At 42.1% G+C, this 15,293-nt stretch overlaps 1 protein-coding gene across 2 annotated transcripts; it reads right to left on the reverse strand.

Moving 5' to 3' along the window:
• Window positions 1-445: 445 nt before the first annotated feature.
• Window positions 446-8,425, reverse strand: gjc4b (gap junction protein gamma 4b). Of its 2 annotated transcripts, none has more exons than XM_048240052.1 (3): window positions 8,259-8,425; window positions 2,190-3,373; window positions 446-2,063 (listed from the first exon to the last, which is right to left on the reverse strand). In XM_048240052.1, the coding sequence occupies exons 2-3, from the start codon at window positions 3,340-3,342 to the stop codon at window positions 2,050-2,052; spliced, it is 1,167 nt and encodes a 388-aa protein (XP_048096009.1). In that variant the 5' UTR covers window positions 3,343-3,373; window positions 8,259-8,425; the 3' UTR covers window positions 446-2,049. The 2 variants fall into 2 exon arrangements, with proteins under 2 accessions (XP_048096009.1, XP_048096010.1); XM_048240053.1 differs by lacking the exon at window positions 8,259-8,425 and adding an exon at window positions 6,639-7,123.
• Between the last annotated feature and the right edge of the window lie 6,868 nt (window positions 8,426-15,293).

A 15,293-nucleotide genomic window follows, 5' to 3' on the forward strand; every position in this document is an offset into this window, starting at 1 on the left:
GCTTCTCCATCTTCATACAGCAAGAATGAACACATACTTTTCGAACACAATTTATAGCCATCGTTTGTAGACACATCATATAATCATGCAATATAACTTGCTGTCACAAAGTAGTTTTTACTGCCTCTTACTCAGACTCTGACCTCTGTTGAAGATCCTAATGCAGGGAGATAATTTTATCAGCATATCAGTGAATCGAGTTCAGGCTAGCTCACAGACAGCATGACCAAGGTGCAAAACGTGATGTAAACAGAAAATAATCTACAAGTGACCACTCTTAAAAAAAATCAATACCTTCCGTAAGTGGACTGGTTAAATTAGTTTCTTCCTTTTACAGCCCAGCATATTTGTCGGAGTCAGTCATTTTCCCTGGTAAAAAGGCTTGATAAAGTTGAGCTAAGGTGCATGCATATTACTGTCAAAACAAAGAGGGGAACAAAAAGTACATCTTGACCGGTTCAAAATTGTTTATTTATAGAAACAGCACAAAAAAATACTATTTGTACAAAAAGTATAAAAAAAACAGGAGAAATATCAAAAATACCATGAGATGAAATTTTTGCCTCAAGGCTTACAAATGCAATGAAATGTATCAATGGAACAATAGCTGACATTTCTTTTCAACAAATTCTCCTGTATTGCCCCAGTCATAAGTGTTTAAGCTATATTGTTGCCAGACACAATATTAATATTGCCACAGGTCAGGTACCGATATGTAAGATGGAACACATTATTTCGTAATGGTGTTGCATAGAAACACTTTATAATCAGGTATGCGTACAAAACGACAAAGGAAGTCAATACACCAGGCATATGGCTTGTTCCCCTGTTAGTCTTCCTAGTGCTTTTGGAAAAAAGGACAGGCAGCTGCTCCACACTTAACTCCTGGGCATAACTGGCACATTTGAACATGATAAGACTGATGAGAGATTGTTCTAAAATAGAAAAGTTATTAAAAGATAACAGTGAACAATTTACACTTATCGAAAGCTTATGTTCATACTGTGTTACAGTCCACAGATGTACTCCTTATATACAAAAAAAGGAAAGGGATCGTACAAAAGATGAGAAATATATAGCAAACGCTTCAGAAACATTAACATTAAGATTCACAAGTATTTCAAGCATTTCCCAGGTTTTTTGCTTCATTCATTTTGGACAAAGGCACAAACACGTGGCTTCCTAACACAACATGTAACAAAGGCCATGGTCACTGATCTATGTTAACTAACTAACAAAACAAAATGAAAAACACAACTTTCATGCACATCCCTGGATGCACAGTTCACTGTTGCACTGATCCACCAGTTAATGCTGAAAGTTCTTACGGAGTGGTGGAAAGTTCTTACCTTCTAAAAAAAAGCCACGTTTCGTACCAGATCACAGCTATATAATAGGCATACTCACTATGGGTCTCTAGACTAAACAATACTAAACCTCCTGTATGACACATACTTGACACGACATAACATCTACTGTGGCTCGACCCCAAGTCAAGCCTCTCTTTTTGGAATGACAAATGTAAACTCCAGTTAAAGTCTAAGGCATTTTGAGATGCAAACCTCAGCACTTCATCAGAAGAGAGGTATAAACTGCCCATCAATTTATATGACACATTTAAAAAAAAAAACAAACAAAAAAAAAAAAAAAAAAATCAAAAGTACTGCACAGTCGCCTTCTGGATGAGATAGGTATTGAAAGCAGCTCCTCTACCATTGGCTCTTGGGCACTTTGGATAGTCAGGCGTACTGGCTCTCAAGTATGGCTGGTGGGGGAGATGTTCCTTAACAGAGTTTGGCATGTTTCTTTGATCTTCACTCGCCATAATACTGTGAGGCAGTCTTTCCACCAGTGCACACACACACACACACGCACACATGCTTGCACACAGACGTAGTTTGCATCACGCAGACACACACATGCGCACGTAGTTTGTACCACGCAGACACACATTCACACCCACACAAATGTCTCCTAAGAATCTGTCCATGTCCCTTCTCCACAGGGGACATTTTGGCAGACGTTGAAGCAGACTAAGTTGAGGAGAGTTCAGGCTCGGATTCCTAAAGTACAGGGAAAAAAGTGGTCAGGTGAGTTTCTGAAAATTCATATAATTAAAAAAAAAAAAAATCTGTAATCATGGGGCTCTGACAACTCCGGTTATGATGCCATATACATATTCTACTGACCTTTTTCACAGGTTCCTCCCTGTTTCTCCTGAGCAAAGTTGAGTCGATTCTGTTCGACAGCTGTGCCGTTTGATTCAGGACTGCTGCTCCGTGATGGGCTGCTCTCCTCGTTCTGATAGGCCAGGTCCAGGTGCTGCTGGGCCAGCTTCAAGTGGCGCCGCAGCCTGTCCAGCTCTCGGGATGACGCCTCATCCCCAAAAGACTCCCGGCCCGAGTCGCCCAGGAAGTCAGACGGCTTCATGCCACCGGGCAGCTTTCCGCCCTTCTTAACGGCTGTGTGGTAACCAGGTGGGGCACTGGGTACCTGGCGGCAGATGGAGGGCCGCTGGCTGGCCATGGGCACGTGGCTGCGGTGTTGAGATGAGCGTCTGCGGAAGGCGTCACGGATGCCGCTGAAGCCCAGGTGTAGGATCTCCATTATGGTGAGCAGCAGGCACAGGCAGCTGACGGCATACATGATGAGCAGGAAGATGGTCTTCTCGGTGGGGCGCGACACAAAGCAGTCCACCGTGTGCGGGCAAGGGCTGCGTGTGCAGACGTAAGACGGGATCACCTCCAGGCCATACAGGATGTACTGGCCGAACAGGAAAGCCACTTCCAAACCGGCGCGGATCAGGAGCTGGAACACGTACACCTTCATCAGGCCGTCACGTTTAATCCGTCTGCGCCCATCGTGCTTCTTACTGGGCTTCTCTGCATCTTTGTCCTTCTCCTTCTCCAGTTCAATCTCCTCTTCGATCATAGGGTCCTCCTCACCGTTGTCCTCGGCCTCCTCGTAATCCCGGGCTGCACCGCGCGTGACCATGGGCATGCGCTTCCGTGTCCGTGGCTGGTACTCGCTGTCGTCCCTACGGGCAATACGGTGCATGGCGAAGCCGAGGTACATAATGGTAGGTGTGGTGATAGAAATGATCTGGAAGATCCAGAATCGCACATGCGAGAGGGGCGCAAAGGCGTCATAGCACACATTCTCACACCCAGGCTGTTGCGTGTTACACACAAATTTGCTCTGTTCATCATAGTAGATGGACTCTCCACCCACCACTGTTAGCACAATCCGGAAGACAATGAACATGGTCAGCCACACCTTCCCCACAAAGGTGGAGTGGTTGGAGATCTCCTCCAGCAGCCGCGTTAGGAAGCTCCAGCTCATGGTGCTGGTGGATCGTGGGGCCTCTCAACACCTTCAGGAAAAACAGATATGCATCGTTAGGCTTTAAAACATAGTTAACTTGCCATTGCCTAAAAGTGGTATTTTGCACTGTCTAAAGCAGGGGTGGGCAAACTTTTTGGCTCAAAGGCCACATTAGATTTTGAAAACTGGCCGGCGGGCCGCACAACAACAACAACAACAACCCCCCACACACACACACTCTTTATAGCGTATAATTTAGTATGAAAAGTATTTCTTTTCATTTTAAAATATTACTTGCTTAAAAATACTGCTAATTTTATGCTGTTTAACAAATGTATAAATTGTGCAGTCGCTTTAAGACAGTCGCTTAATTTCACGTTTATTTCTCAACGATCTTCGGTCTTCTGCCTGCTCCGCTATGGCTAGTGCTGTACCTACGGCTGGGTCCTCTCACAGTTTTTAAATGGTCAATAGTGGGAACTACTGCTGCCTTCATGATTTCCTTTTAACAGTTTCTTATAAGGAGATGTCAATTATCAACAATGACAAGCCAGCTGGAACCTGCGGCTCTCTCTCTCCCTCTTGAGTGCAGACGCGTTCCCAATTAAATAGATCGCATAATGTTCATGTTAAATCTGCTGCAAAGGAGATAACTAAGAGTTAGCTTAGTTTAACATGATCTTATCTCTATTTAACATGATGTTTTGACATTGACATTGTAAACGTTCTCTAAGGAGAGTGAAAAGCAGTTTGCAGTAAAGCTAACCAACGCCGTCTCTATCGCAGGAAAAAAATAGCGAGCAGCCTGATAACCAAGTAAAATGCTCGGCGGGCCGGATGAAAGTGCTTGGCGGGCCGGATCCAGCCCGCAGTTTGCCCACCCCTGGTCTAAAGGCATGATTCAGAATGATCTGTGTTGCCCTGTAAAGCAGTTAGCTGGCAACATGCATAACTGGAAATCCTAAACACCAAGCATTGGCTCAGCTGCTCAGTCATGTCCTCCATGTCCTCCAAGAGAAAAGCATCAAACATTAGGACACCCAAAAAATTATCTACAAGCAGCCTGCAGGAGGAGTGAACTGTAAGAGTGTGCCGCCTTTGTGCCTCTGAGCTTCACAGCTCGCAGTGAGCCATGCTGCTTAAAAGGCCCAAAGAAGCCATACAATCTCTGCTGGCCATGTTCTTTGGACATTAAATGCCCACATCTCTATATTGTGATTTAAAACAAACGAGATCCACAGTCAACCACTTGCCAACATAGTGAGTCACTGATCACATGCTTAAAGGCCAGTTACTATGGAAGCATTAAAAAAAAATATATATATAAATAGTTTAATCATTACAGCCATAATTTTCATAACAGATGAAGTAGGACAAGGCTTAACTGACGAGAGCATCTTTGTAAAATACTCCGCCTGGATAAAAACATCTCTATAATCCACTAGAGGGAGCCATTGTTGTGCTTGGGAGGCTATGCGGTGCTCAAAATTTTGGCTACACAATTCTGTTCATGTTTTGTGATTTGTAAGGGCAATCAACACCCACAATTGATGTTATATCCAATACAGGAAAAAGAACAATGTTGGAATGGGTGGAATATACTGAGAACTAAAAATTCACAGGGTCAGAAACAGCTCAAAGCTTCTTGCTACTCCAACTGTAGAAACACCTGTAACAATAACAATGACTCATCCTTGAGCCTGGGTGATGTGCCTTTCCACATCCCTCCCATAAAACTACCATAATAACAGTTTAGTCATCTCACCTCAGCAGCAGGTTACCAACACAGATTAAGGCTTGCATAAATCAAAAGGTTCAAATCTCAGTTTTCGGCTTTAAAGATAAGCTTTCGATTATCCTACAGCAAGTCAAATGACAATGCCAGCAAGTCTGAGAGTGCAAGCTCTAGCCATCTGTAGCTGGGACTTCTCACAATGCAAGTTCAGCTCATTATATGGTCACATGAAATGTCCTAACCGGGGGAGAGCCAAATGTAGGCATGACTTCTCGACTTCTTAAATCAACTTAAGCAGCTTCTCTAAACATGCAGCCATTCAAAACCACATTCCTACACGGATTTAAAACTGCCGTGAGAGGGCAAACACAGGGCTAGCTCCAATAGCTGCATCCTGACCCCCAGGGTTTAGTGCCTACTTACTACATCCCCAGCTATGTGTGAACATCTAAGACACAAATGCCTTCACTTCACACCCAACTGCCAGATCTGGGAGAACAGATCTATATCACCTACACTGAAACCATTTAGTACATTTTTTGCCAAAATTATATAGTAATAGATTAGAGAAAATGAACCATACATCTTTATTTAAAAATGAAGTTTAAATTCAGACAATTGAGTTTAAAATTCAGACAATTTAGAAATGGTCAGTTACAGCCCATGACCATTTAATTTTAAGCTGTTCAGGATAGTCACTGTATGATGGGAGTAACCAACTAAATGGCCACACTTGCTCACCTGGTTTAACGACCAAATCCTATTTCATGGTGCTCCACTACCATTATATTTTTGCCAACTATATAGTAATGTATTAGAGGAAATTAACCATGTCTTTATTTGAAATTTTACTTTAAAAATGAAGTTTAAAATAAATAAATTCAGACAATTTAGAAATGGTCAGTTACAGCCAATGACCATTTAATTTTAAGCTGTTCAGGATGTCACTGTAGGATAGGAGTAGCCGACTAAATGACCACACCTGCTCACCTGGTGTTCACTTATGATTTAACACATTCCAAATATGGGAGTGCCCTAAACATAGATGATGCCGGGAACGTACACCCACCCAGAACAAATCCCTGACAAACCAACAGTTTAAGAGCCCTCAGCCAACACTACCTCTAGTTTTCAAGCCAACACCACTCGCTGAGTTAATGCCAAAGCCTTCAGTTTGGTGGGATGCAAAGGCCTTAATGGTTGTGAAACAGTGCCCTTCCCTTAATGAACAGGCATGCGGCAGCATGTCAGACAGGGCAACATGGGTGCCTGCTCTGCTGAAGAGTGAGATGGAAGGCGTAACAATGGAGGCTTGTTTCTTTACGATGCTTATTCATGGGTTTCATCAGGTCCCTTTCCACGGGTGTATAAAATCAAGCACCTTGATTATCAATGCAGACTGCATGATGCTTGATTAATACAACTGTGGAAAGGGACCTGATGAAACCCATGAATAGATGAGTAAGAAACCAGCAACAGAAAGTTGGGGAAAAATAGGAATTTCCATCGCAGTGTGTGGAAGGCAAAAACGGGCTAGCCTGGGCAAAACAGACATGTAATGATTCAAGAACAGTCTCACCTAGACAGAGTGCCCCAGGATTGTAGTTCACGGACTGGTGAACACTGTGCAAACTCGCTTTCTACACTCTATACACTAATTGCAGCGGTCATCCAGACAGCTCATTTCAAGTTTAATTCCACAGGAAGTTGTCCCTGTCTGAGAGAGAGAGAGAGAGAGAGAGAGAGAGAGAGAGAGAGAGAGGCTCATTGGTGGGAGGTCTTCACTAACACAAGGTGAAACTGGGTGTTTAACTAAACTGGATCCAACCTGAACCACACCTGATGTCATACTTCTATTTAAAGTGAACTCACGTGAGGAAGAGAACGTGCATTGCAGTTTACATCCAGGCAATAGCATGGCTCATGTGAAAACCATAGCTCTAAAGCATCACTCCAAAACAGTCCACAACCCATGTGGAATTTGAGCAGGCCAAACAGTGAAGTCGTTTCTTTAACTCGGCGACTAGATGGGCCTTCCAAACAGAACGGCTTTGTAAAGTGCCATCTGGGTGAGCGTGGTTCCCTTTGGAATTCAGAACTCTTTTGGTCTTAAGCAGTTTAAACACACACAACTACACTTAATTTATGATTGAACGAGCGTTTTGTGTATAAATAATAATAATAATGTGTATTATTAGAAAGACCAGGGTTACTTGTGGCATCCCCATTTCAACATTAATAACCTTAAAGTGGTGTTTCCTCGCATAGCAAAGGTGTGAAATAACATCAAAATGTGATATTAACATGCGGTTACTTTTTGTACAGTATGATCCACTGACTATAACAGTAATATATAACTGCTGTAATATATAACTGCTGTAATTTTTTTTTTGCGCAAATGTGAGCGAGCAGTAGTGTTCCAAATCCCAGTAGCAGGACCACACCAGGAATGTGGTTGGGGACGGATGCCCATCAAATGCGAACACGAGAATTAGTGAATGTAAAAAACACCACCAGACAACAGAAGTATATATCCATCAATTTAAAGACGATAGCAACCATAGTTGACAAAAAGGTAAGCGAGTATTTCTGGTTGCCCAAACTTCCCTGCGTTGTCCCTCAAAAGTGCAACGTGTCGCCTCGACCAGTAAGCTAGTCCTAACGCTAGTTAGCTAACAGACTACCTGGGGAGACCATGGAAGGAGCTCGCGGTTTTCCTCACACTTGCAGTGTTTCTTCGAAAACAACTCAGCCACGCGGTGATGGAGAGGTGCTTTGTAGGTAATAAATTCACATGTGACTTAAAGTAAAATATAAAAAGTTATTACCTGTTCATCACAGAAAGTGGTCTCAGGACCTAACTCATAAAACTCGCGCGTAACTAATGTTAACGGGGACTTACAACATTCAGTATTGTCCTCAACCTGAATGTGCAATTTCATCCCGTGGCCGATTTCAACTATTTAACATTGTAAATGCTGCTAGCAAATACTCTATGACAATTCAGTAGCCTGGTTGAAAGGTTTGCTGACAACAACGTTCATTTTCATCCTAAATTCTATGGCATCATTTCAATAACCACTAGCTAAATCAAACCCGCTGCTTATGTGGCTTAACATTACTAACGTTAACGTTACCCAAGTTAAATTGCATAGGCATACGTTAAACTGTTGTTTAGAACAAAGGCGAAATGACTTACCTTAAAATAGGCTAATAGCCCGTCTTTGCGCTGACGATTTTCTTCAATATTTGTGTTCTACGGTAATATATTACAATTTTCTTCTCCCTTTTCCCTCTTCTGTCCTTATTGAACAAAAGCGTACGCTTGTATTAACCCATTCAATCCAATGTTGGTACCATGTGACCTTCCCCGCAGAGGCAGACTCCTAAATACGGGGAAACAAAGAACATCCCCAAATCCCTTTTCCTCCTCCCCCTCTGTCTTGTGTACCCCACCCCCTTTTGGGGCCCAAGAAACCTGATAGCGTGAGCTGTGTTGCGATTCGTTCCTTCTTCCGTCCCACTCCTGATGCAATCACGATTTCTTAAACCATTTCCTAACCCCACACATTTCTTGTTCTTATTAATATTTAGGCAACTGGAGTGATATTTGTTTGATTAGGCCATTCATTTAGAATTAAAACAATTCAGTAGGCCTATAGGCTATAAGAAATATGTTTTATTTGTTGGAGTAATTTTCAAGACTAATACAAATGTCTTTAATGATCATTTAACCTACAGGCAATGCCTGAGAGTGGCATTTGTAGGATAGCCTGGGATGTTGTGTGTGATCAGGAGAGACAGTAGCCCATGGGCCAATCACAGGCATTATTTAGCTGAAAAGTAGCCTACTTTACAACATAACAACAAAATAATATAACATAACATAACAACTTGTTTTAGTATAGTACTGTATAAAGGCACCCACATCGTTTTCCAGTGAAGGGGGCGCCTCACCATGTGCACCCACCTGGGTGATGCATGGCAAGAACACTCACCACACACCAGCATGGGGAGGAAAGGGAGGGAATGGATAATAAGAATGAATAGTTTCCAGTCTATGGTTTAAGCAGAAGGCCTAGACACAGATAATGTCATAGATGGCAACTGAGTATTTGATGAGTAGAGTGGGCAGCTTGGTAGTGCACAATAGTTTTTTATTAGTTATGTGCCTGATTGGGAGCAGAAGACCCCTCTTTGTGTTGAGCGGCTGTTCAAAAGTTGTTAGAGTGTAAGTCTTTTCCTCTTGCCACACTCTTAGTTTTGGGATGTCAGCCAGGATTGCAATAGCTGAAGGAGCTTGGACGTTCAGTCTCAAACCACATCCTCACTTCCCAGTTTTACATATATTTGCACGCCAATAGTTGTTTAACCTTTGCATACAGATAATGTAGCTTACATGACACAGGGTCTCACTTGTGCAGTATAACAGACACAATGTGGTACTTAGAGGAAAATTAAAGGACAATCTGAGGGAATACTGCAAGACAGAGAGAAGCGTTAACAGAGGTGATTAGAGTTGTTACTAAGTATGTGAATGCCATTGAGACCAACAGTAACAAGGCAAGGCATACCACTGCTGAGAACCCATTTAACTACTTGAATTCCTCTGGGATGCCAATAGTTCACTATATGAATTTCTTGCAGAGCTTCATGGGAATCTTATCAGGCACAGGGCTTAATGTGTTGCTGCAGCAACATTTCTCAGAAATATGAAGCAGGTGCTGTTCATTTTGTGAATTAGCACATTGTTCAGAGAAATGTAATACTGTAGAAGCTTGCAAACTACTGCTACGGTAGTAATATGCAAAACGTTAATATATTTTAGAAATGGTCAGCGACATGATTTAATATAAGAGGAATCTGCTTTTGCTCCAGTCTTTCTCATATCTATCCCAAATCATTCAGCTAAACCGGGGTATTTAATATCCACTGTTAACACTTGGGAACAAAAGAATTTCTGCGTTCCCTCCCCAAAGTGTTGGCAGGACTCTATTGTCCAGCATTGCATAGGACTTTATTGTGTTAAAAAAACATGCACTGTCTCATGGGGGTTCCCATCAGGGGAACCCTCATCACATACACACTGGTAGCCCCACTTTAACCTTAATAGCTTCCCCACTTACTTTGCCAACACTAACAGTGTGAGTAGGCAGTGTCTGTATGAGATGAGAAATCAGGCCAAATGCCATGACCGAGAGTGATATCTCCAGATCAGTGCAAGTGCCCACTCGTGATGTCTTTCCAACAACAAGAAAAAAAAGTGTAGACTTTTGCACAATCTAACATGCCACAAATTTACTTCTGAAACAGAACATGGTCAACTTTTGCTCTGCATGACAACACAGCTTCCCCATTAAAGAAGCTGTGCTCAGCAGTTTTGGAGGCTTGCCTGAAATGTATTCTGTCTGAAGTCCTAGTCAAATGGACACCAACACGTGGAGAAAATGTGTCAGAAATAGCTCAACCTGTTTATGCATGATTGAAAGAAGAAATACTAGTTGTCATTCTGTATCTGAGGGTTATATTAAATGCTAATAGCATTTAAATAGTTAGCTGAATGTTTGCTGAGGAGCAGCTGACTCATGCTATTACTCACACAGATTCGTCTGTGTCACTTGTGGTCCCCAAAAAGAAAACTTGTACCCCCCCCCCCTCCTAAGTGTGAAAATACTCTGGCCTTGCAGATTATGCGGTCCGTTTGAAGCATCAGAGATGGAAGGGGGTTCTGCAAGGCCTAATGTTATTGGCACATACCTGAAGCTATCACCATGCCAACATGTGGTGGAACTATGTGGCTTTGTCATATTAATCCCGCTGTTGTGCTCCATTTTGTGTTCACCACATACCACGATGGAGTTAGGCTGGGAAGCTACAAAATAAGTTTTAAATCCCTCTTCTGTCTTTCTTTACCCATCTTTATATACCCCCAAAAAAAAAAAAAAAAAAAAAAAAAAATATGATGTAGTCTACGTAGATCTTTGTTGTTGAACTGTGGAACTGTTGAACTAATCACCTCAAGTTATTACTCACTTCAGATCACTACAATGTTGTAGTCTTGTGGCTTTTTTACGGCTTCTCCTGTTGTTTTCTCAAACCATATAATTCTGCTGGTTGTATGTGTCTGTGATCGTGAAGAAAGTTTATACCAAGTGAACTTCTGTGGTCAGTTAGCGCTTATGAAACACATGTGTACTGAGTAACACCTGCAGCTTTTGGATACAGAGTCTGTCTACATATTAGACTAATTAGCTTGTGTAGTAAACATTCCCCCCATTGTTACTGTTAATTTACAGTTCTACTGGGAAGGGGAGTCAGGTGCCAATCACCCTAATATTTACCATATGTCTCTGGGAGTATTATGCATGTGCCCAGTTAGTCTGCCTTGCATACATTCATGTACTGATTCATAGTCTTTGGTTCAGGCTCTCAAGCTTATGAATTATTTCACAAGCTCTTTTGGTTGGCCTCCTTTACATTAGACACAGGCTATATCTAGACATACTGTATTGGTCAGACTCCCAATTAAAGTAAGCTTTTAGGCCAGTTTTGTATTTATTAATGCTACAGTTTGGTGACTGGATGAATATAAGTAATTTGTTATAAACTGCAACAATATGATGCATATCATTTTGATATAAAATATGTGATTTGATGGCAAAATGGGCAGTAACTTACTCATCTAATATGTAGTTGTAGAACATTGTGGCTGGTGCTTTATCAGAGACTACATTCTGGAGGTTTTATGAAGCCTTAGTGTTTTGCTATAATGTAATTATGCCATTTAAAGCTGGAGGATACTCACAGGATAAACTAAACAATTAAAATACTGAATCAGTTATAGCTCAGTTGATTGGAAGTGACTTGAAATGAAAGCACAGCCTTGAAAGAGAGATAGTAATAATAAAACAAGAGTGGGGGTGAAGTTTCCCGCCGGGTGAAGCTGTTCAGTGTGTGTGTGTATGTGTGTCATTGAGGGGGTTGGTAGGTTGGGGGGTTGGGGGTACAGGCTTAAGGGTGGGGGTTGGGCACAGGAGGTTGGCTGTTTTGAAAGCTTGCTGCCATGGTGGATATCAGGGAATGGGGGCTGCCATGAAGCTCTCGTTTCATTGCTGGTTTTCTTGCCCTGTCCTCTTACCCCGTAAGAGTGGTCAAGTTACAGGGAGACAACAGTTTACCAAGGCCCCCCTACACATTAGGGAAAAGGGCAGGGGGTTGCCATGGAAACAGACAGATCCACCCAGTTCTTCCCCCAGAAGCTATAACAGATGGTAGGATGTAAAAAGAGTTCGGGTGTTGGTTAGGGTAATGTATTTCCAATGGTATAGATTATTTAAGTTTCCCGCCTAAACTGTGCATGACACTGTGAAAAGAAATATGTTGTTATTAACCAGATTTATTATGGATACTTTAACCTTATGGTTGGCATAGTAGCCTAATGATTTGTCTATTGGGGAAAATATATAGATCTAACATTTTTGAATGCAGGAAAATTATTGAAGGTATTTATTTGTCTCATTCTTAATGCTTCACTTCACTGACATTCTTCTTTTAAAAGAGGATGCACCACCAACCAAAAGCAATTCAAAGCATGGCAAATGTATTTAGACTGAAATGTAATTTTTGAGTAGCTCTTCTAGTCATGTTTGTTGTTGCATCAGAAAGGCCTTACAAGACATGCACGCGTAATCTACAGCTCACTAGCCTCGAGGCAGGGAGGGAGGTGTATGTGTACAATCCTACTGACAAGCAATTCATCACTGAAAAAAAAACCTACGCTGATAGGGGTCAACAGAGAAAGTGTGTGATGATCGTGGACGCCTCTGCCACACTGACATGTTTGTCTGGTCAAAGAAACATGAGAGATGGCAAACGGTGTCAGGTATCCAGGCACGTGGAGGAAAGGAGAAAAACGTGGTGTGCGAGGGGTCTCGGGGGTCTCCCTCTGTGACTAGCATTCATCCACGCTGACTAACTTGTTCATGCCTGGGTGATGAGGTCATGTGCTTGACCTCTCTCACCGGACTCGATGCAGAGGGTGCTTGTCGAAGAGTTGTTGGGAAAGTGTTGTTTGTAGGTCAGGTAGACTTGTTCTAAACATGACACAAAAACAACAGACAATACTCTCTGTCAAGGTGGACTGAATTTGATTGCTGATGGAATTTGAAGTATGAGCCTGATTAGGAGGATAATAACAGTGAATGAAAGAATGACGGTGCACAACTGCGTTGTCAGGAATTCATGCCTCTCCATCCCCAAAACAAACGCAAACAATAACAAAAAGTTACCCAAAAAGCTTGGATACACAGAGAATGCCACTGAGAGTGCTTCTCATGGAAAAGTTGATGACTTCCATCTGGTACACAGTGTGCTGAGAGGGTGGGTGTGAGTTTTCTGTGGGCTGGCTTCTGGACGCTGGTCATGCTGTTTAAGAGAAGAGGTCGGCCATTTCTCACAGACATAACATCCCAAAATTCTTGTGGTGGTTTGCTGTGCGTCTCTAGTGGGCATATTCTTTTAAGCAAGAACACTAACACATTGTAAAAAACATCATTACTTTCATGATGAATATTAATTAGTCTTATAAACTATAACCACATAATATGTTTTATGAAGATGAACACAGTATTGATATTATGCTTCCTTCTTTGTTTCTCTCCAATGTTGTTTGCCCTCTTGAGAAATGACTGGGATGTAACCACAAGTTCCATGGATGTAGGCAAACAATGGCTCTGAACAAAGACCTTTTGGTTTAATGACAAACTGGTGGCAACCGCGTGATGGGTCTTAAGACGGCCTGGTGAGCGTACCTCAACTGGACTGGAAACAATCCTCCTCAAGGTCAACACAGTAACCCCCATCTGCCTATCACCTTTACAATGTCTGCCCTGAAAGCACGTTTGGCACACTTTGGCGCTGTCTGACCGGACTTTCACTACACTTGAACATGAACAATCCATAAATATTGTTTGCAAGGGGCTTTTGTGTGTGTGTCAGCTTTGCTCTTCCATGACCTTTGCTCTCAAGCCAAAAGGGGGGTGGTGGGGTGGAATTGGACCTTTACATGACAAAGAATCCAGGGTGCACAAAAGAGCCTTCACGTGAGAGCCTTCACGTGATTCACCTTATATATAATAATATATCACTTCATATACAATATGTGTATACATTATTGGCTGGTGTGCCTGTAGTTTAATTAGCAGAGCAATGTCTTAACAGGACCAAATGGGTTATGAATTATTATTATGATATGTTCTGAGTGGGTTTGATTCACTGGGAGAACATACATGTACTGTTTGTCACGTTTTAGCTGTAATACTAGTGTATGATTCAAGGTAAGTACTCCAAGTCTGGTATCGGAACTCCCCCTATTACAGTCGGTCCCGTATTTCCGCCGTCTTGCGTGTATGTGACACTTAATATCCATTTCTATACAAACCAAGACGGCGGACTCCTAAAGAAACGCAAGCACCCACACGATAGGTGTATCTAAATTAGCTATGTACCAAAAATGACATTTTACCATGACTCGAAGAGCTGTAAACAGTGTTGTAAGGCTGCGTGTACACAACCGCTTGGAGCTCCAGTGGAATTTTAATTTCATGACGAGAATTCTCGGTCTAACCGTTCATGTGCTGTTGAAACGGCGTAAATAGGCAACCCATCAGGCCAGCACTATAACTCCGAGCGTGGTAAACAAAATCGGATATTTCAGGCAGTAAATGCTCCCGTTAAGAACCAAACCAGATTCTGAAAAATGTAAGGTTCATTTAGCAAATGTTATTTTGAAGTGTTAAAAAACATCGTTGTTTTAGAATTTCTGAACAAAAGTGGTGATAATTGGGGGTGTAAAGATATCTAACTGAAAGTACAGATTGTGACACTGAGCGTGCTGTTCAAGTTGTTACTAAATCTTTTATACTGTGCTCAACCCATTATGAAGTTTTATGTTCAGAAAGCAGACTTCACACAGGAGTAGATGGACAGAGCTCAAGGTTGACGCCATTTTGGCTATTTTGGGGATTTTTTTGGACTGATGGTGCAGTTGGTGCTCTGTTTACCACTCTTGCCCTGTTTCCAGTATTCAGTATTCTATCACAGAGACCAGCTAACAGTGGACACTCTCCATAAAAAGGGCGATGGTGTATTTTTCATATGACTCAAGTTATGAAAGAAAGGTCTGTAAACAAGGTGTATATTTGTAAATAGCCCCATTGCATACTTGTAAATAGTC

This window comes from Alosa alosa, chromosome 3 (genome assembly GCF_017589495.1).
Source record: "Alosa alosa isolate M-15738 ecotype Scorff River chromosome 3, AALO_Geno_1.1, whole genome shotgun sequence".
NCBI classification, from domain to species: domain Eukaryota; kingdom Metazoa; phylum Chordata; class Actinopteri; order Clupeiformes; family Clupeidae; genus Alosa; species Alosa alosa.